A 20,931-nucleotide genomic window follows, 5' to 3' on the forward strand; every position below is an offset into this window, starting at 1 on the left:
TTAGGCTACCCTCATTTGCATAGGGGCGCTATAAAGAAAGGACTCTCGGCCGGGCGGATTAGTGTTTTGCTGGTTCTGTTCTGCGTTGTCAGGAGCGATCGAGATGCCTGAGCCGGCGAAATCTGCTCCCGCGCCCAAGAAGGGCTCCAAGAAAGCGGTGACCAAGACCCAGAAGAAAGGGGACAAGAAGCGCCGCAAGACCAGGAAGGAGAGTTACTCCATCTATGTCTACAAGGTGCTGAAGCAGGTTCACCCCGACACCGGCATCTCCTCCAAGGCCATGGGCATCATGAATTCCTTCGTCAACGACATCTTCGAGCGCATTGCTGGGGAGGCGTCCCGCCTGGCGCATTATAACAAGCGCTCCACCATCACCTCCCGGGAGATCCAGACCGCCGTGCGCCTGCTGCTGCCCGGGGAGCTGGCCAAGCACGCCGTGTCTGAGGGCACCAAGGCTGTGACCAAGTACACCAGCTCCAAGTAATCGCGCTGTGTTCTCCAAGAGACTTTAACTATGAACCCAAAGGCTCTTTTAAGAGCCACCCACTTTTTCCATGAGAGAGCTGAGAGTCCTAGCCAATACCCCTATAAAAACATGATCGATGCGTTTTAGAGTATTAACTTACATGTAAGATTTATATGAGGAATGAGAATTTTTTCTAGAAAGCTATTGTCTTAAGGTTTGCTATATAACAGAAAACATGCTTACCTAGAATTTTAATTTTAGAATAGATAAAAATGTTCTGTTCTATTAATGTCTACTATTCAGCAATAGCATCTAAACACCTTTATGTTTATGCAATAGAAAATATCAATTTTTATAAAATACTAGTGGTGAAGATTTTTTTAGTGTATTTTCCCTAATAAAAATTCTTACCATCTCCATCTAGAAAACAGAAGGGATTAGTTCATAGCTCTAAAACAAATGGCACCAAAATACATAAAGGGACTGGGGAAGGAGAGGCCTAAAGCCATTACGAGTGTAAACATGCAGACTGGATTTCTCTAATTAGAAAATGAATGTTAATTTTAAAAATCACCATTTAGTTATTTGGGGAGGCATCCATTCTTGTGATATCTGTGTCCTCAATGACAGGCTTTAGTCACTGTTTTACCCTTAATTGTTTGCTTTTTTTATCTAGAGTTAACCCCCCACCCCCAAGTTTTGTAACTGCAAGAAAATTTCAGAGTAACAGCCGTGTTAGTCTGTATTCGCAAAAAGAAAAGGAGGACTTGTGGCACCTTAGAGACTAACCCATTTATTTGAGCATGAGCTTTCTTGAGCTACAGCTCACTGCATCGGATGCACGAAAGCTTCTGCTCAAATAAATGGGTTAGTCTCGAAGGTGCCACAAGTCCCCCTGTTCTTTTTGTGAATACAGACTAACACGGCTGCTGCTCTGAAAACTGTAAGAGAGACACTGAGGATTTTCTGTCCTTTCCAGTTTTGACATGGAGCTATATTTTTATTTATTTTTTCATATTAACGTCACACACACACACCCCTCCAGCACATGGAAGTTAAATAGTTGACCTGGGAGTCACCTGCACCGAGGCAGTCCAAGGGTCTCGAAGAGAGGGGGCTGGGGTGTAGCTCAAACAGTCTGACTCCAAACTGCGGCCAACGTGATTCTCTCGGCCAGAGAAGTGGGGAGGAGACAAAAGGTCACTTGACGTTTGCAAATATCCAGGTGTTTAGGATGCTCATAAGTGTGAATTGGGACACACCCCGCCGTTGGGCTGAGGATGAAAAAGCTGTATTCCCTCCAAGTGGTGCCGTGGGAGGTTTTCTCCCCCTCTGCAAAGTTTGGGGCTGGGCAGACTTCAGGAACTGAATGCCAGGACGCGGCAGAAAGAACAAAGCGCCCCATTTGCGCGGCCGTGGGGTGGATCCATTTGTGCTCCGCCACCTCTCCAGCCCCAAACCTTTGTGCTACTTCCTGGATCCCAATAAGACAAATAACAGATTTCCAGAGTCCAAAAGGGACTTTTTAAATCTCTTCCGAGTTAAGGGCGGGGAATATGCAGTCCTGCCCTCTCTGTTACCCGACGGAGCCAAAAATGCAGGGGCCTAAGGGCAATTAAAGGACACCCAGACTTCCTCTAACACTCACTTTGCGGCCTGCCTCAGCTCAGAGATCCCTGACACGATTCGCAGCCCATGAACTCAACGCTGAGCGGTAACATGTAATTCCGAAAGTCCTAATGCTAAATGACACTCTTCTTTTCCCCCCCCCCCCGACCTTTTGCGCATGCTCTGGGGCAGATAAGGCGCCAAATTTTACTATTTAATTTTAAATGAAAGACTGTACGCTGATTGGCCAGCGTGGCAAGAGGTCTCATTGGTGGAAGCGGAGAAGCTAGGGTTTGGGAGGCAAAAGGGGAGTTGAAGTACAGGTAGGTACATTGTAAGGAGAGTGATCACTTTAGATAAGCTATTACCAGCAGGAGAGTGGGGTGGGGGGAGAGAAAACCTTTTGAAGTGATAAACACCCATTTTTTCACGATCTGTGTGTATAAAAACATCCTCACTGCATTTTCCACTTTTATGCATCCAGTGAAGTGAGCTCTAGCTCACAAAAGCTCGTGCTCAAATAAATTGGTTAGTCTCTAAGGTGCCACAAGTCCTCCTTTTCTTTTTGCAAATACAGACTAACACAGCTGCTACTCTGATACAGGTAGGTAGTTCTCCTGCCCGTCTTGTTCCCTCTCCGTTTTTCCTCTGGTCGGGACGGGGCACTGCAAAATTCGGGGGGAATCTGGATTATTGTCCAATATTTAGGGTATTGGCAAACCTGAGTGTGTCTTTCTTGCCACACATGGGGGTGGAGTGTGAAGGTCATCTCAGGGCTAAATTAGGGTGGCCAATTCTCCAGGAATCGGCATCGATCTCCTGGTGAGTATTGAAAGCAATTTGCAAGATTTTAGTAGGATATTTTAAGGAAATGATATTGTCATGTTGGCAGGGAAATCTCTTGGAATAGCTTCAAGCCGAGTTGGCAACTGTAATGCATGAAGAAACTCTAGGGCTCAAGGTTTTCCTGGCAAACGTGATCCACTCAGAACATGCCAAGACAGGGGTTCTCAAACTGGGGATTGGGACCCCTCAGGGGGTTGTGAGGTAATTACATGGGGGGTGGGGTCAGGAGCTGTCAGCCTCTACCCCAAACCCCGCTCTGCCTCCAGCATTTATAATGGTGTTAAATATATTTAAAAGTGTTTTTAATTTATAAGGGGGGGTCACACTCAGAGGCTTGCTACTTGAAAGGGATCACCAATACAAACGTTTGAGAATTACTGTGTGAAGAGAAACACCGTGAAGGCCATGGAAGTGGTGTATACATTGAAACATCAAGGTCACACCTTACATGGGTTTGGGGGGGTTGAACCCTCAGCCATACCCACAAAGTAGATGTTCCATCTTTAAAAGCCCTTCCCTGGCTGCATGGAAAGAGCTGGATTTGCTCCAAGCCAAAGTGATGTAAATAACAGAGTTAAGGTAAAAACATTCTGAAGTCGTCTCAGAACCGAAGTAACACACAACAAAGTTTAGGTTCTGAGTGAGATTTTCTGTTTACCCCACATCCCTAGTGAGAGAAAGCCCAGGCCTTTTAAATGGAAGCACAGTAAATCAATATGCTTTCCAAAACACGCCTAAACTACACACTTTGCCAAACCCTATAGAATAGCTCCTCTTACTTCAGTTAAAAACAAAAATGGAAAAGAAGAAACCCTGTATTTCTCAAAATGTAGTCCCCTCTGTAACTGTGACCACCCAGAATGACAGTAACAAGAACATAAAAGCTGCCACACTGGGTCAGATTATGGTCCATTTTGCTCAATATCCTATCCCTGACAGTGGTCCATACCAGAGCTTCAGGAGGGAGTGTACAGACCAGGGCAATCCCAGAGTAATCTACCCTGGCTTCCATTCCTGGCTCATGGTAGTCAGAGGGTTAGGGTCACCTGGAGCCACTAGTGCAGGGGTTCTCCCAACAAATTTTTTGGTGGCCACAGAGTACGGCAACCAACTCTTGCTGACAATTTTTCCTGAAATACTTAATTAACTTTAGAATAAATAAATATGCACATACACATGTCCAAATCGTAATTTATGTAGGGTTTTTCAGATTGGGACATAAAAGTACTGTGCAAATCATCTCTATTCTTTACTGGCCCTAAACAGAATAGAAACACAAATAAGGTGCTCTGCATGTTTGTCAGTTGTTGTTTCTTTTCCTTTTTTGGTTGCTTCAAAAAAAAAAAAAAAAAAGATTTGCTAGCTAGTAAGTTTGGTGCTTTGAAAAGTGATATTAACAAACATACAAATATCACTTTTCACAGCAGAAACCTTACTCAGCCCGAGCAAGCCCTGGGACAAATTAAGCCCTGGATGGGGAGATGGGCAAGGAGGCAGTGGGGCCCAGGGACCATGGTGGGGATGGTGAGCCTGGGGCCAGAGCCTGCCATCACATGGATGGAGCCTGAAGCTGAAGTCTGCTCCCCCCACCGGGAAAGTCACCAGCTGCCTGCACCTCCAGCATTTGTGTCTTCAGAGGGGGCAGAGCTCAACCCCTGCTGGCAGCCCTGGGAGACGGCCAGTGCTTTGTTCCCTCCCCGAATCACAGCCCAGGAGGCTGTGGCTGCAAAAATAGCCCCCACTGTCTGCATTTGAGAAACGCTGTACTGACAGGCCTATCTTCCCTGCATGTATTCAGTTCTTTTCTGACCCCCAAGTTATGCTTTTGGGCAGCACAACATCCCATGGCACTGGATTAGCTGCATGTTGTGTGGGAAAAGTACTTTGTCTTATTTGTATTAAACATGCTGAATATTAATTTCCTTGGGTGGACCCTGGTTTTTGTATTGTGTACCTCTCCTCTTCCTGCTGTGTTCTTAGAAATCTCTCTCCTCTGTCATGCCACACACACACCTCCCCTTTACTTTTAATGGAACATATCTGATCTAGGGTTGACAGAGTAGCAGAAATTGTACCCTCATTCTCTTTGCTATAGGATAGTTCCATATCATAATTCTGGAGTTGCAGATTCTAGCATAAGAGTTTAGTATCAGATTTCTACATGTAATGTAACCATATGAGGAGTGAATGGTCTGTGTCCACAGTAACTTCTTACCATGTAAACATAGCTGCAAATCTTTAAGACTGCATACAATGGCTAGACACACTTTCTGTATAATAGCATAATTTTTCTCCCCAGTGATAGACCCAGGGAGCTCAATCTATTTAGGTTAATAAAGACAAGGTTAAGGGGTGATTTGATCAGTCTGAAAGTAGCAAAATAGGGAACAGCTACTTGAGAAAGTTGCCGCCCTTACAATTAATTGTCCCTAGTAATTATTTAACTTGAATGTATCAAACACCCTGCCAGATAACTTTGCCTACAGCGGACAAAAGTAATGCATAAAATCCAGTAAAACAAAAAGTAACATGCCAACTAGCCAGATAAACTTGTGACAAATTAATTCATATTTCTTGCAATGCTGAGACCAACAGCTATTGTGAATTACACTTTTCCTTTGCCAGGTAGCCTTAGTCCGGGGCTTAAAACACAGCTGAGTTCCAGGTGACTAGTTCCTTTCCCATCTTGACTATCAATTTTCTGTGTGGTTTTAGGAAAGACACTGAGGCCAATGTTTGCGGGCTGTGATGCTTATAAGCACCTCAGCACAGGGATCCCAGATGAAAATAATCAAACTGCACAGCACAGCACAAGTGAACCCAAACACTGCCTTTTGGGAGTTCTAATGTTTTGTTCCTGGGTGTGGGTTGCTGTTTGGAAACTCTAGGATTCATCCGGTGGAAGGGGTAGAGCTGCAGAAGCTGCAACTGGTCACCCACCTGTGCAGCCCTAGGATTGGGTGAGTGCAAAACGGGAACAGGGTTTCAGAAGTTTGTGCTATGAGAAAGATATAAAGGAGAAGCAGCATTTTCCCTGCCACCCCCAATGTGTGGCTCAGGAACCTGATTAGTGCAAAACCAGAAAAAGGTTTCCAGAAAAAAAAAAAATGTATTGTATGGGGATACCAAAAGAGTAGACATTTTCCCGAGCTGCCCCTACCTCCCCAAGACAGGGAGTGATTCCCAGCTCTTTCTGAAATTGTGGGTGGCTCTTAAAAGAGCCTTTGGTTTTAGGGGAGAGGAGAATGGGTATCCACGCTCACTTGCCCTTGGCTTTGTGGCTCTCGGTTTTCTTGGGCAGCAGCACCGCCTGGATGTTGGGCAGGACCCCACCCTGGGCGATGGTGACTCCCCCCAGCAGCTTGTTCAGCTCCTCGTCGTTGCGCACGGCCAGCTGCAAGTGGCGGGGGATGATGCGGGTTTTCTTGTTGTCGCGGGCGGCGTTGCCGGCCAGCTCCAAGATCTCGGCGGTCAGGTACTCCATCACCGCGGCGAGGTACACGGGGGCGCCGGCTCCCACCCGCTCCGCGTAGTTTCCCTTGCGCAGCAGCCGGTGCACCCGCCCGACCGGGAACTGCAGCCCCGCACGAGAAGAGCGAGACTTGGCCTTGGCCCGCACCTTCCCTCCTTGCTTTCCGCGGCCAGACATGACGAGCAGCCCCCAAACACCTGCTTAGACGAGCAGACGCACAATGACACTCAGGCGAGACCGCAGGGCTCCCGGCCTTTTATTCCCTCACGGGGATGGGGCGAGCGGCTCCTGATTGGCTGCCTCATGCGTCTCTTCCGAAACACCCAATGGGAAAGACACTTCGCAACCCCGCCAATCGGGAAAGAAAGAGGGGGGCTGCCGTCCAATCGCAGCGCAGCATTTCGACGACGCTCCTTTACATCGGCGGGCACCACTAGAAATGGCGGCCCGATATGGAAGCAGCCAATAGGAAGGGTGGAATTAGGCTACCCTCATTTGCATAGGGGCGCTATAAAGAAAGGACTCTCGGCCGGGCGGATTATTGCTTTGCTGGTTCTGTTCTGCGTTGTCAGGAGCGATCGAGATGCCTGAGCCGGCGAAATCTGCTCCCGCGCCCAAGAAGGGCTCCAAGAAAGCGGTGACCAAGACCCAGAAGAAAGGGGACAAGAAGCGCCGCAAGACCAGGAAGGAGAGTTACTCCATCTATGTCTACAAGGTGCTGAAGCAGGTTCACCCCGACACCGGCATCTCCTCCAAGGCCATGGGCATCATGAATTCCTTCGTCAACGACATCTTCGAGCGCATTGCTGGGGAGGCGTCCCGCCTGGCGCATTATAACAAGCGCTCCACCATCACCTCCCGGGAGATCCAGACCGCCGTGCGCCTGCTGCTGCCCGGGGAGCTGGCCAAGCACGCCGTGTCTGAGGGCACCAAGGCTGTGACCAAGTACACCAGCTCCAAGTAATCGCGCTGTGGCCCTCCCGCCCAGAGGCGTCCGTTTAAAAAAAAAACCCAAAGGCTCTTTTAAGAGCCACCCACTGTCTCCAGGAGAGAGCTGTAACCATTGCACGTTGTGTGAGCTCCGGGCCTTGCTAAGGCAAGGCCCAGCAAAGCGTATAGTGCCTCTTACTATTTGCATGTTCTTTTCTTTAGCCTGCTGTTTGTTCTGGGGCTTTCTGGGGCAGTGGGGGTTGTGCTTTAGCAAGCCTTGATTGCGGCCTTGATGGATTTAATTGCTTATTCGTTTATGTTAAGTAGTCTGCGGCTTTGCTTTAAGCCTCTCTGCCCTGGAAGTTGGGGGGGGGTGTTACCTTGCTCTTTAGCGGCGGGGCTGCGGAACCTTGTAGCCTTGGGGAGCCTTTGTTCTAATCACTCAATAGATTCTGTAGGATTGAATAATTAGTCTTTTTTTTTTTTTTTTTGCTGTTGCTTTGTACAGTAAAAGCCTAGGAAAACCCGGTACAGAGTGCTTAAAATCAAATTTAAAATATTTTTGTAACGTTAACTTTAAAATATATAAACTGAGAAGTCTGCACAGCGGGTACCGTGCTTAGTTTATCGGCAAAGCCAAAGTTAAGGCCCTAGGAGACCTACCCTACCCAATCACCCCCAGGGCTCTGCCCCACGGCTAACCAAACATCTCGCCGTCCACCAGCCGCAATGTGACATTCGTTGAGTTGCCAGAAGGCCCCAGTCCCCACTTTCGTGGACAACCTCCCACGCTGGGAAGGGGAAAGGGAGAGACCTGAAATCCCTGGCCAGTGAAATCTCCTCTGCTGCGTTAGGACCCCTGCCATTAACGGGCAACAAATGGGGCTTTTCTGGGAGGGAATCAAAGTTTAAATATGTTCTAGGGTGCTTTTTGCTGAACGACTGGCGGGGACCCCACTCCGTGGGGACCCTCCCCCCACAGTTACTTGGGCGGTGCGGGGGGGGGGGGGTTCACACTAAAGCGCTCCGGGCGGCTCCTCTGCCCGCATCCAAAGATCAAGGCCGGCTATGATTGGACGCGGTACGATCTCATTGGCGGGAAAGGAAATGCGTGCGTGTGTGTGGTGGGGGAGGGTTTCTTACCTTTTCCACCTCGGTTTTCCCTCTGATCCCATTACATCCACGCTGTTTGCGGCCAGCCAGCCTTAAACCAGGACCCAAACGACTCCGCTTTATAGAGGCCTTCCTCCCGTCAATTACCATGGATAAGAACACCTGGCTTGGCTTGGCTGGGTTGCATATGCCCGATCAATCAGGTGCTGTTTTTATCTGTTATCTTTTTGCTACTTTTATTTTTATTTGGGTGGGGGAAGGGAGGTAAAGGTTATCTTTAATTTAAAAAAAAAAAGGCATTAAAAACCCTGCGAAGTGCTTCAGGGCATCACCAGGCCTAAGATCTGCTTTTAGCCCATTCACATTGGGGTTGAAATCCTAAATCGACCCCCAGATGCAGAAGAGCAAGGGAGGGCTGAGGCTTGTCCTGGAGAATGATGTGATCTGGGATACAGCATTGTACACAGACCGGGCTAAGATAAAAGTGTGTGCGTAGTGCTTGGGTTGGGGGTGTACACACATGCATCTGATGAAGTGGGTTTTAGCCCACGAAAGCTGATGCTCAAATAAATGTGTTAGTCTCTAAGGTGCCACAAGTCCTCCTGTTCTTTTTGCGGATACAGACTAACAGGGCAGCTACTCTGAAACAGATATCAGGGTTACACGTTCGGGGCGGGGGGGCTGAACCTTCAGCCAGTTGCAAAAAGAAACAATGACCCAAAGAAAGGGGTCTTGAAGGCTGGCTCACTGCCACACCAAAAGTGCTTGGTTTATTTAGCAAAAAGTCAATATTAAATGTATTTTAAATATTCACTCTTCTATGTGCTTTCAATTACTTGCATGGTTAACCCGAGCATTTGGGATGCAATAATCTAGCTCCTCCTGGTGTGGAACAGCAAATAGTATATGTTTGCTTCCTGGAGAGTTCTTTTAAACGGACACAATTCAGCCCAATAGTTTGGACTGGCAACCTTCCCTCAATTTTCGCTGATTCTGCAGCCCTAACATGTGAAACGTTTATTTCAGTGTTTTGCACTCATCGTAGCTGCGGTGATGATGGTTCTCTAAGGAGTGACTCTAGCCCAGTGGCTCTCCACCTTTCCAGACTACCGTACCCACCCTTTCAGGAGTCTGATTTGTCTGGTGCGCACACACACCCCCGGCAAGTTTCACCTCATTGTAAAAATGACTTGCTTACAAAATCAGACCTAAAAATACAAAGCGTCACAGCCACGTGGTTGATGAAAAATGCCTGACGTTCACAGTTTGCCATATCATTATGAAATAGATCAATTGGAATATAAATATTGTCCTTGCATTTCGGTGTATAGAACATAGAGCGGTATAAACAAGTCATTGTCTGTATGGAATTTTAGTTTGTACTGACTTTGCTAGGGCTTTTTCTGTAGCCTGTTGTGAAACTAGGCCAATCCCTAGATGTGTGGATGGACCCCCTGGAAGACCTCTGGATACACAAACCCCTGGTGGAGAACCCCTGCACTAGAGCTGTAGCTCACGAAAGCTCATGCTCAGATAAATTGGTTGGTCTCTAAGGTGCCACAAGTCCTCCTTTTCGTTTTGCGAATACAGATGAACACGGCTGTTACTCGGAAACAACTCTACTACTGTGTTAGGGTCTTTGCTAACACCCTTTTTACCTTGATACTGTTACAATACCAAAAAGCAGGGCTGTCAACTCTCATCATTTTGTCATCCGTCTCCCAATCATCATTGTTTTCTTTAAAGCCCCAGCTCCTGGAGTCAAGTGAATAATGGGATGCTTTCAGCCTTCCTTCTTAAAGCAAACCTAATGTTTCTAGCCCTGGTGGCTGTGGAGAAAGCTTCAAAACGTGAGACACCCCCCCCCCACCCCTTAGGCACCCTAAAGGCTCCAAAAGCAGAAGGCAAACAAATGAACTCCAGAAATCTCTTATTTTTACATAATCTCATGACTTTAAAGTCAAGCTGGTGGTTTTTGGTGAGCCGGACTCATCAGTTTTGAACATTTGGGGTTGGCAATCCTGGACAAATCACCTCCTTTCTTCAAAAAGAACAGGGGGACTTGTGGCACCTTAGCGACTAACCCATTTATTTGAGCAGAAGCTTTCGTGAGCTACAGCTCACTGCATCGGATGCATACTGAGCTGTAGCTCACGAAAGCTTATTGTCAAATAAATGGGTTAGTCTCTAAGGTGCCACGAGTCCTCCTTTTCCTTTTGCGAATACAGACTAACCCGGCTGCTACTCTGAACCCTCCTTTCTTCACTCAGTCCTTTTCCCTCCTCAGCAATAAGGCTGCTGCTTGAAGGGTAATTAATGATTAAGTGCTGAGCCACAGGATCACAGTCCCCCATGCTCCCGCCTTTAGCTGCAAGGGCAGAGATTGGCACCCCCAGGGCTCCCTTTCCTGGGCTGTTGTCACATCTCTGCACTGGGATTCAGTTTGCTGGGACAGGGGCCAGCCACTGATTGGCTAATCTTCGCCCAATCAGAGCGCAGGACGTCACTTTAAAAAGACAAAGTCTCTCTCTTCAGTTCGTGAGCCCGGATAGCTCAGTCGGTAGAGCATCAGACTTTTAATCTGAGGGTCCAGGGTTCAAGTCCCTGTTCGGGCGGCAAAAGTTATTTTATGATTCTGCTGGCAGCTACATGCATCCCTGCACTTTGCTGCATTCGCATTTTCCCACAAACCCAGAGACAATTCCTAAAAAAGCGCCCGGTCACATTTCAACCCCCCCATGCTCTGCCCTGTAAAAGACAGTCACACAAAATGGTGTTTGGGCCTGTTGTCAAAAGGTAGGAGAGGAATCATTCAGGAGGGGGAGAGAAGAAATAAATAGGGGGGAAATCACTGATTTGAAATGACCATTGTCCAATTCCATTTTATGAACCGGTCTCCAGAAAGCTTTTCTTACCACATCACCGCTGAAGTAGATTGTTCCTGAGCTCAGGGTACAAATCTCTCCCCAGTGTCTCACAGATGCCCCTAGAACAGTGGTTCTCAAACTTTTTTTCCCGCGAACCACTTGAAAATTGTCGAGGGTCCCGGCGGGGCCACTTAATGATCTTTCCAAATGTTGTTCGTACCGTTAGCTAGCTATTGTAAAGCACTTTGGATAAAAGCACGGTATGAAAAAAAACCCTTAATTATAATGAACTTATTTTGTTCCACAAATGAAAGCACACCACTCATATTTTAATACCAGTAGTCTTACCTTTCTAATGTGATGGATGTGCCCTCTCTCCCCCACCGCGGCAGCCACCGAGTCTTTTAGGAAGGCGGGGGGGCCTCTCCCAGGCTTCACTAATTAGGTGGGTGGCCCTTTATTCTTTTGTGTGCAGCCGCCCAGGTGTGCACCTTAGAGGGAACTTTCCGCAGACCACCTGAATGGAGCTCACAGGCCACAGTTTGAGAGCCTCTGCCCTAGGGAATGCGCAGCGTTGTCTCCTGCAAGCCAGGCATGATTACAAGGAGTTGGAACTTGTAGGTGTCACCCTGGGGTCATTTGAGAAAGACAGCGAGCCTTGGGGGAACATGCATCTGGTGTCTCTTGGTGTCTGCAGTGCTACAAATCCTGCTCAAGAAGGTGCTGGATGGGCCCAGAACGGGGCAGTCAAAGGTTTTGTGTGGTTGCACGTTCCTTAAGATACACCAAAGTGAAGAAAAGGGAGAGTGGGGGAATACAAATAAAAGGAGGGTTGTCGTTTTTTTAATATGCTTTGGTAAGGAAAAGACCGAGATTACGCCAGAGAGGGCTGCAAAATCACGATGATAATAACGAAAGGAAAAAAGCTGGGGGTGTTGCGGCCAATCGAAATTTGAATGGGAGACCAAGTTCAGTGTAGCCATTAACCGCTGAACCTGCTACTGCTCCTTCTCTGTACATCAGCACTGAGTGGGGATAATAACCGACCAGCACAGACCTTGACTGAGATCAGGGTCTCTGTTGCATCACGTGTGGCAGAAACTCCTATCAGGATGAAGGACACAATCTTCACACACTGATCGAGACAAGGGCCTTCTTTACAGACCCCGGGGACCCCATCGTGCCAGGGACCGCACAGACCCCAGTCAGTCATGAGACACGTGGATGGCCAGATGGACCTGATGTCCGCACTGCCTGCCTTCTCTCTGAGCAAAATCTCGTTTCTTTCCCCCCACATTGGGAGTCAAACAAGAGTCACCTGGATGAAAACCATGAATCTCAATGTTCTCAGACGGGGGGGGGGGTGCAGAATATACTGGGGGGGCAGGAGAAGGCAGAGCGGTGGCTGCTGGCTGGGGGCCCAGCTCTGAAGGCAGAGCTGCTGTCAGCAGCAGTGCAGAAATAAGGATGGCATTGTGTGGACACTCTTCTCATCCCTTGAAGACCTGGGCTTTGCAGATGATTTTACTCTCCTATCACATACCCAACACCACCTACAAGAAAAAACGACTTGACTCACTGGAACACTGGAATGCATTACCTAGGGAGGTGGTAGAATCTCCTTCCTTAGAAGTTTTTAAGGTCAGGCTTGACAAAGCCCTGGCTGGGATGATTTAATTGGGGATTGGTCCTGCTTTGAGCAGGGGGTTGGACTAGATGACCTCCTGAGGTCCCTTCCAACCCTGATCTTCTATGATTCTATGATTTTATGACTCAAGACATTCAGCCAGCAAATTGGGCTGAACATCAACCACAATAAGACAGAGATCATGCCCTGTACTATTGCCTCCCCATCGTTCTCACCAATGTAGAAACATTCACATACTGGGGCAGCACCATCAGCCAGGACGGTGGAACAAGCCAGGACATCTGGAACAAAACCAATGAAGCCAGGAGCGCCTTCAGGAGCTTAAATGCAGTCTGGAAATCATGAAAATACGACACCAAAACCAAACTCAAGATTTATCAGAGCTGTGTACTTTCAAGATTACTTTATAGTGCAGACTGGTGAGGAATGAGAAAGTATGACCAGTCCAAACTGTCTTCATTCCATAGAACCTGCCTCAGAAAAATCCTCCGTATCTTTTGGCCCAGAACAATCTCAAACCAAGATCTGTGGACACAGTGGAGCCAAAGGGATCTGAGCCCCATCATTGCCAGGAGGCATTGGAGATGGATCGGCCGTGCGCTTCGGATGGAAACTGATTCCATCACCAGAGTAGCGATAAGATGGACACCTGAAGGCAAGCGGAAACGAGGCCGCCCAAAAACAAGCTGGCGAAGAGCTGTGGAAGCCGAGCTGAAAAACGTGGGGCACGGCTGGGGAACCATTGAGAGGCTTGCCAGAAACAGACAGGAATGGAGGTGCTTCATCACTGCCCTAAATGCCAGAAAGGTAATAGGAACGTGGTGATGATGATGAGTACGGTATTACCACCCTTACGTCTCCGCTTCAGAGCTGGGCGTCTGGGGAGCTATAGACCAGTGGTTCTCAAACTTTTCTGCTGGTGACTCCTTTCACATCGCAAGCCTCTGAGGGCGACATCCCCACCCCCTTATAAATTAAAAACACTTTTAAAATATTTAACACCACTATAAACACTGGAGGCAAAGCGGGGTTTGGGGTGGAGGCTGACAGCTCGCGAGCCTCCGCCCCCCCGCATGTAATAACCTCACCACCTCCTGCAGGGTCCCGACCCCCAGTTTGAGAACCCCTGCTATAGACTGTGTACCTCTCTGCTAGAATCAATGTTTTTAATATTTAGGGAAAGTTGCTTGTGGGGAACCGCAGCACCACCTAGTGGTGGACAGAGGCACTGTGTCATTAACTCTTCGTGCGCTGAAGGTCAAACTCAACTATCCATTCCTGAAAAGAACAGGGGGACTTGTGGCCCCTTAGAGACTAACCCATTTATTTGAGCATGAGCTTTCGTGAGCTACAGCTCACTTCATCGGATGCATGCTGTGGAAAGTACAGAAGATCTTTAATTGGTTGGTCTCTAAGGTGCCACGAGTCCTCCTGTTCTTTTTGCGAATACAGACTAACACGGCTGTTACTCGGAAACCTGTCAGACGTTCTTGTTCACTCCTGGAAATGTGCTGGAAATGGCCCACCTTGATTATCACTTCAAGGGGTTTTCTCTCCCCTCACCCCACTCTCCTGCTTGTAGTGGCTCATCTTGGGTGATCACTCTCCTTACAATGTATATTTTTTCATGGTCTGTGTGTATATATAAAATCTCCTCACTGTACTTTCCACTTTATGCATCCGATGAAGTGAGTTGTAGCTCACGAAAGCTCATGCTCAAATAAATTGGTTAGTCTCTAAGGTGCCACAAGTCCTCCTGTTCTTTTTGTGAATACAGACTAACACGGCTGTTACTCGGAAACCTGTCCATTCCTGGATACCCTGCAACCTCTGAGACTGGGCCCACCTCTCTAGTACAGTAATAACGAGACGAAGGAAAGGGAAGTGAAGGAACAGAAAGAACATTTTAGAAATAAACCAAACGCGTTAACACAATGTGGTAGAGATTCTATATTCCCGCCCCGCCCCCCCAAAACACTTTCAAGTTTTTGGTGGACAAAACACAAGAATCCCGAGTTCCATTTCTGAACACAAAATAAGAAGAAAAACTGCTGAAAATTTAGTTTAAAATTTAAAAATATATTCTTCAAGGGAAGAGAAAATCCACCCAGCTCTAGCTCTGGAGAGAAAAGAGACCGGGAGGGAGGGGAAATTGAGCCAAGTTTCTATTTAATTATTTAAATGCACACTTCACGTTGAACACAAAGGGGTTCGTTTCTTTCTGGGACGTGTGTTGGTAGCTCAGATAATTAAGTTTATTTTGTGTGTGTGTGTGTGTGGCCAGAAGGCACAACACATTAATTTAGTAACCCGGAAAATGGTCCCTTCCACCGCCAGACCTGCCTCAAAATCACTTGCCCTGGGTAGATTAGCCTGCCCCCTGTGTGTCTGTGAGGAAAAAAAAAATTTTGTGAAAAAAAGCCATTTTTAATCAAAGGGCGTGACACAAACTGGCCGCATGGTGGCACCACACCATCAGGTGTGACACGCACCAGGCCCCAGTCTGCACAGTCCTGGTGAAAAGGGGGTGAACTCCCCTTGTCCCTCTTCCCAGATGTGTTTTCCCTCCAGGCCCCAGTTGAAATGAATTCCCGGGGCTGCTGGAAGGGGCCGCTGGGGCTGATGTCCCTCGGCGCACACGCAGCGTTGGCAGGTGCGACGAGCACCCCGGGCCACACCGCACGTGCACGGTGATGGTGCAAACAGCCCCGCGGCACGGCCCCTTTCAGAGCTTTGGGCCGGGCCCAGCGCTGCCGGGAGGAGAGCTCACGCCAGGCATGGTGCCCACACGCCCTGCCGGGGTGATTCTCTGACGCAGGGAGAACAGGGGACAGTGTCACCTGCCGATTTTCAGGCTGTGATCTGGGGCTCTGTGGGAGGGACCCCGGCAGGTCAGACGCGTGGCTGAACCAGGCCCCTGATTTAGGGGGTGGCCACGTGGTTTCCACCACGGGTATCTCTCGCCCGGAGCCTCAGTTCCCCAGTTCCCATGTTAGGTTCCTGCACGGCCCCAGCTCCCATCACACTCAGAGCAGTTGCAGGCAGGGGTAGGGCAGAGCCATGGGGCACCAGCAGCCCAGGGTGTTTGCCCCCTCGGGGCAGTTTGCAGGAGAGCTCAGGGACATGGGGCGAGGCAGGGTCCCAGGTGCAGAGGGGGGTTTGCTTGGGCTGGGGAACGAATTGAGAGCGTCTCTGGGGAATCCTATGGACGCATTCCCCCGCTGAGCTACTGTGGCTAAAACACAGGCCTCGCTGCGAGCGGGATTCGAACCTGCGCGGGGAAACCCCATTGGATTTCGAGTCCAACGCCTTAACCACTCGGCCATCACAGCTGTGTCCCCGAATGCCTCCAACGCCAGAAAAACTGGTCACTATGTCGGCATATTGGGGTGCATTGGCAGGAGCGCGGGCGCGGGAAGTGATTATTCCCCTCTAGTCGGCATTGGTGAAGCCACACCTGGCGTATTGCGGCCAGTTTTGGGGCGCCCACTACAGAAGGGATGTGGACAAATTGGAGAGTCCAGCGGAGGGCAACGGAAATGATCAGGGAGCCTGGGGCACAGGACTTACGAGGAGAGGCTGAGGGAACTGGGGTTATTTAGTCTGCGGAAGAGAAGAGTGCGGAGGGATTTGATCGCAGCCTTCAGCTCCCCGAAGGGGGGCTCCAAAGAGGATGGAGCTCGGCTGTTCTCAGTGGTGGCTGATGACAGAACGAGGAGCGAAGGTCTCAATTTGCAGTGCGGGAGGTCTGGGCTGGATATTAGGAAACACTATTGCTCTAGGAGGGGTGTTCTCCGTTCCCGGCGTGGCCCAGGGTGCTTGTCGCACCTGCCAACGCTGCGTGTGCGCCGAGGGACATCAGCCCCAGCGGCCCCTTCCAGCAGCCCCGGGAATTCATTTCAACTGGGGCCTGGAGGGAAAACACATCTGGGAAGAGGGGCGAGGGGAGTTCACCCCCTTTTCACTAGGACTGTGCAGACTGGGGCCTGGTGCGTGTCACGCCTGATGGTGTCGTGCCACCGTGCGGCCAGTTTGTGTCATGCCCTTTGATTTTAAAACATGGCTTTTTTCACAGAAACTTTCTTTTCCTAACAGAGATGGGGGGGGCAGTCCAGCGGAAAGTGATTCTGCCCCAGGTCTGGAGGTGGAAGGGACCGTTTTCAGGGTTACTAAATTAATGTGTTGTGCCTTGTGTGCACACACACACCGAGATAACACGGGCTCAGGCAAACTAGTCTTTCACACTTGATGCTCTGTCTCTCCTGCCCGGTGGTGTACGGTTTCACAGCCAACACTTTCACAGGGACAAACACGTCAATGTCACCTCACAACGTGGGACACGGAGATCAGACGTGAGATTGTCGCGTGCAGCAGTTTACAGGCACGGCATCAGGGCTAATCACTAAAGACAGGCTATACGTCGAATACCGGTGTTAACAATACTCACACAGACAGGTTTGCGGGGAGGCTCCCTTGAGGTGTAGGGAACTGGGCACGAGCTGGGACCTGCTCTGCCAGCATCACGGACGTGTAGGAGTCGGGCTGGGAGCGGGAGGGAAAGCCCCTAACAACAGAGGGGCACTGATGTCCCTCCGAGTTGCAGGAACGAGGCAACGCGGAGTGAAAAGCCTTCACGCGTTGGGGCTGATGGGCCTTGGCCGCTCCTGGGGGCTGCCGGCTGGGAGTGGGGAAGAAGTATCTGGGCTGGCTGGTGTCTGTCACTGCAGTGCCATTGAAATCAACGGGCCAGATCCTGTACTCCTCACGAAAGGCTTTCTTCGAGCCAGGGGCGGCGGGTATAAAAGGCCAGGGGAGGTTAAGCCCCGCCCTCGCCCCGCCTCTTCCTGTCCTGGCTCCGCCTGTTCCCCAGACAGCCCTGCCCTCCGCCAGCTGCTTGCGGCTCTCTGTCCCCTCCCCTCCCCTCTGCCCCACGTCTTCCTGTGAATTCAGTTTGCTTTTCTTGTTCTTCTTCCGTGTAGCAAAGACGCCCATAATGGAGGTGGGGAAACTTCTCCCCGGAGGGAATGGCTTTGAGTCACTTTCCTTTGCTGCTCCGGTGAAGTTAGGTATTATGTGGCTTGCTTTAAAGGAGTCCTTGTTGGTGAGTAATGTTACTGTTTTCTTGCTAATTGTTTAGCCCTGGAGTATACCTGGCTAGCTGGCTGTTGTCTAGTGGACAGCCAGTGCCTCCCCTTCTTGCATTAAAGGGCAAAAAGTGTCGTCAGTGCAGAGTTCAAGTTGCCTGGTGGGATACTGGGCCCTTCCAGAACCTCAGCTGCAGCAAAACTCACACTCATGAAATACACCATTAAGGTTTCCCACATAACCTTAACTCTGCCCTCTTTCAGAACTTCCCCGTTAACACACATACGTTTACGTGGTTGACCCCCTACTGTGGATGAAATGTACAAGCTTTTCACCTCCATTTACAGGTCTTCAAACCTGAGCCCCCAACCAGGTCTGACCACACACTGACCCTAACCCACACAGGGGCGCAACCCCCCACCCCACACACTCCTGCTCCTCAGAGACACCCTCTGATCACCTCCCTCAACAACACTGGCCCCACCCACACTCTCTGGGTGTGGAGTTTAGTGTCCCTTTTGATCCTATGGGCCCCATGGGGTGCAGCTGGAGCTGATAGAAGTGCTCTGCAACTGCCCTCTGTTAGTGCCGAATGGTTAATTTGGATGGCGTCGATTCTCTGTGGGTCTGGCCCGTGTTGCCTATTCAAAGAAACAGGACTCGATTATCCATTTTAGGCATTTTATTCAAATGGTGAACAAATAAAACCAAGTGCCCACATCACGAAGGCTAATCTGCCATACACATGACGCCATGCACGAAGGGTTAAATTACACCGGCACACAGGTTAAGGTCAAAGCAGTACATCGATTGCCTTGGAATCCAGTCATCAATTAAGCCAGGCCATCGGATTAATACCAGAGAAATTCAACCCTGATCAAATCTAAAACAGGAACCCAAAGAGCAGGCTTGCGTATTTAGTTATAAACTCTAATCAGTGATCTCTATCTAGGCAGTACAATCCAGCTGTGGCTGGCTGAATATCCCAATACGGAAACCAAATCAGTGCTTACATTTAAACCGCCTCAAAGCCAATTAAAGCTTCTTCGTTAGGCTATAGGTTTCAGAGGGGTAGCCGTGTTAGTTTGTATCAGCAAAAACAACAAGGAGTCCTTGTGGCACCTTAGAGACTAACAAATTTATTTGGGCAGAAGAATTCTCTACACAAAAGAAAAAATGGACACAAATCAGACATCAAGAATTGTAACATTCAAAAACCAATAGGAGAACACTTCAATCTCCCTGGACACTCGATAACAGACTTAAAAGTGGCCATTCTTCAATAAAAAAACTTCAAAAACAGACTCCAAAGAGAAACTGCAGAACTGGGATTAATTTGCAAACTGGACACTGTCAAATTAGGCCTGACTAAAGACTGGGAGTGGCTGGGTCACTACAAAAAGTAATTTTCCCTCTGCTGATACTCACCCCTTCTTGCCAACTGTTGGGAATGGGTGACATCCACCTTAACTGAATTGGCCTCATTAGCACTGACGACCCCCCTACCCCGCAACTTGGTAAGGCAACTCTGATCTTTTCATGTGCTGTGACAAATATACTGCTTACTGTATTTTTCACTCCATGCATCTGATGAAGTGGGTTTTAACCCACAAAAGCTTATGCCTAAATAAATTTGTGAGTCTCTAAGGTGCAACAAGGACTCCTGGTTGTTTTTTCCGTAGGCTCTGTCTACACTTCCTATCTTACTGCAGACAGCGGTGCGGCTGTAAGTTCTCCCGTGTAGCCAGACTTTGACAGTGGGAGAGAGCTCTCCCACTGGCAAAATCAAACCACTCCCAATAAGCAGCGGTAGCTTTGTCAGGGGGTGGCGGGGGGAGCGTCTCCTGCTGGCAAAGTGCTGTCCATACCCCGGCGCTTTTCGTCAGTAAAACGTATGTTGGTCGGTGGGGGGGGGGGTTTCATTCCCCAGACAACACAAGTTGTATCAACAGAAGTGTCGTGTAGTCATAGTCTCAGAGTTCATTATGGTGTTGCTAATCCTTCTCCTTGCCCTCCCCAGCAATGCGCCAATAAAGACGCAGATCTCATGGCGACTTTACACATTTTATACAATTTATACCCAGCAACTTAGAGCGTTTGAACGCTCTCTCAGAGGAGGATCATAGCTTCAGTCATTTCATAGGGCAGAGACTTAGAACCACTAAGGGCCTGTCTCCACTACCCCTTAAGTCACTGGTCCCCAAATGTTGAGGGTTGCACCCCTCTTCCCCCTGTCCATGCCCCTTGCCCCCTCCCCGGAGCCAGGGCCAGGAGCGGGGCCATGGCTCCCAGGGAGGGGGCGAGGGGGCACAGACAGGAGTACAGGGGCCAAGGCTGGGGGCACAGCTGCGGGTGGGTCCGGGACCGTAGCCACAGCCGGGGCCAAGGCTGGGGGTGGGAGAGGAGCCGCAGCCAGGCCGCAGTGGGGGCTGGCAGCCGGGCCCACAGCCCAATGCGGAGCCGTGCCGAGGCTGGGGATAGGGCCAGGCGTGGGGCCAGAAGTCAGGACTGTGGCTGGGGGGGACGGGGCTGGAGCAGAACTGGGAGCAGGGCGGGGCTGAGTGCTGCTCCCTCCCCACCCCAAGGGGGCTGGCCCAGACCTGCCATGCCCCACCCCCACCCCAAAATGTCCCTCTAGGGGGGCGCGCCCCACAGTTTGGTGACCCCTTAAGTTGATGTAATTTATGTTGCTCGGGGGTGTGAAAAAGCCCTTCGATTTGCGTAACTATTCCTTCTATTGCGTTCCCTGTATGGATTTTACAGGTGCTTTTACACGCATGAGCGCGCCCCCCGCCCCCACCCCCACCCCCCAACATAACAGAAACGCTGAGCTGTCTCCCAGTTAATAAAAAACAAAGACCAAAAATAGAAGAGAAGAAGAAGAAGAAAGTTCAGG

General features: G+C 49.5%; 3 protein-coding genes and 2 non-coding genes across 5 annotated transcripts; 3 read left to right on the top strand and 2 right to left on the bottom strand.

Moving 5' to 3' along the window:
* Positions 1-39: 39 nt before the first annotated feature.
* On the top strand, positions 40-1,010 carry LOC140901914 (histone H2B 8). The gene has a single exon (XM_073321366.1). It carries the CDS (start codon positions 104-106, stop codon positions 482-484), a length of 381 nt encoding a protein of 126 aa, XP_073177467.1. The 5' UTR covers positions 40-103; the 3' UTR covers positions 485-1,010.
* Positions 1,011-5,579: 4,569 nt separating this feature from the next.
* LOC140901911 (histone H2A.J) lies at positions 5,580-6,584 on the bottom strand. Its single transcript, XM_073321363.2, has one exon. It carries the CDS (start codon positions 6,567-6,569, stop codon positions 6,180-6,182), a length of 390 nt encoding a protein of 129 aa, XP_073177464.1. The 5' UTR covers positions 6,570-6,584; the 3' UTR covers positions 5,580-6,179.
* Positions 6,585-6,916: 332 nt separating this feature from the next.
* Positions 6,917-9,215, top strand: LOC140901899 (histone H2B 8). The gene has a single exon (XM_073321328.2). It carries the CDS (start codon positions 6,976-6,978, stop codon positions 7,354-7,356), a length of 381 nt encoding a protein of 126 aa, XP_073177429.1. The 5' UTR covers positions 6,917-6,975; the 3' UTR covers positions 7,357-9,215.
* Positions 9,216-10,977: 1,762 nt separating this feature from the next.
* TRNAK-UUU (transfer RNA lysine (anticodon UUU)) lies at positions 10,978-11,050 on the top strand. The gene has a single exon. It is a non-coding gene; the product is annotated as a tRNA-Lys (tRNA).
* A 5,150-nt stretch (positions 11,051-16,200) lies between these two features.
* On the bottom strand, positions 16,201-16,282 carry TRNAS-CGA (transfer RNA serine (anticodon CGA)). Its single transcript has one exon. It is a non-coding gene; the product is annotated as a tRNA-Ser (tRNA).
* Between the last annotated feature and the right edge of the window lie 4,649 nt (positions 16,283-20,931).

The sequence above is a fragment of the Lepidochelys kempii genome, chromosome 23, assembly GCF_965140285.1.
Source record: "Lepidochelys kempii isolate rLepKem1 chromosome 23, rLepKem1.hap1, whole genome shotgun sequence".
NCBI lineage: Eukaryota > Metazoa > Chordata > Testudines > Cheloniidae > Lepidochelys > Lepidochelys kempii.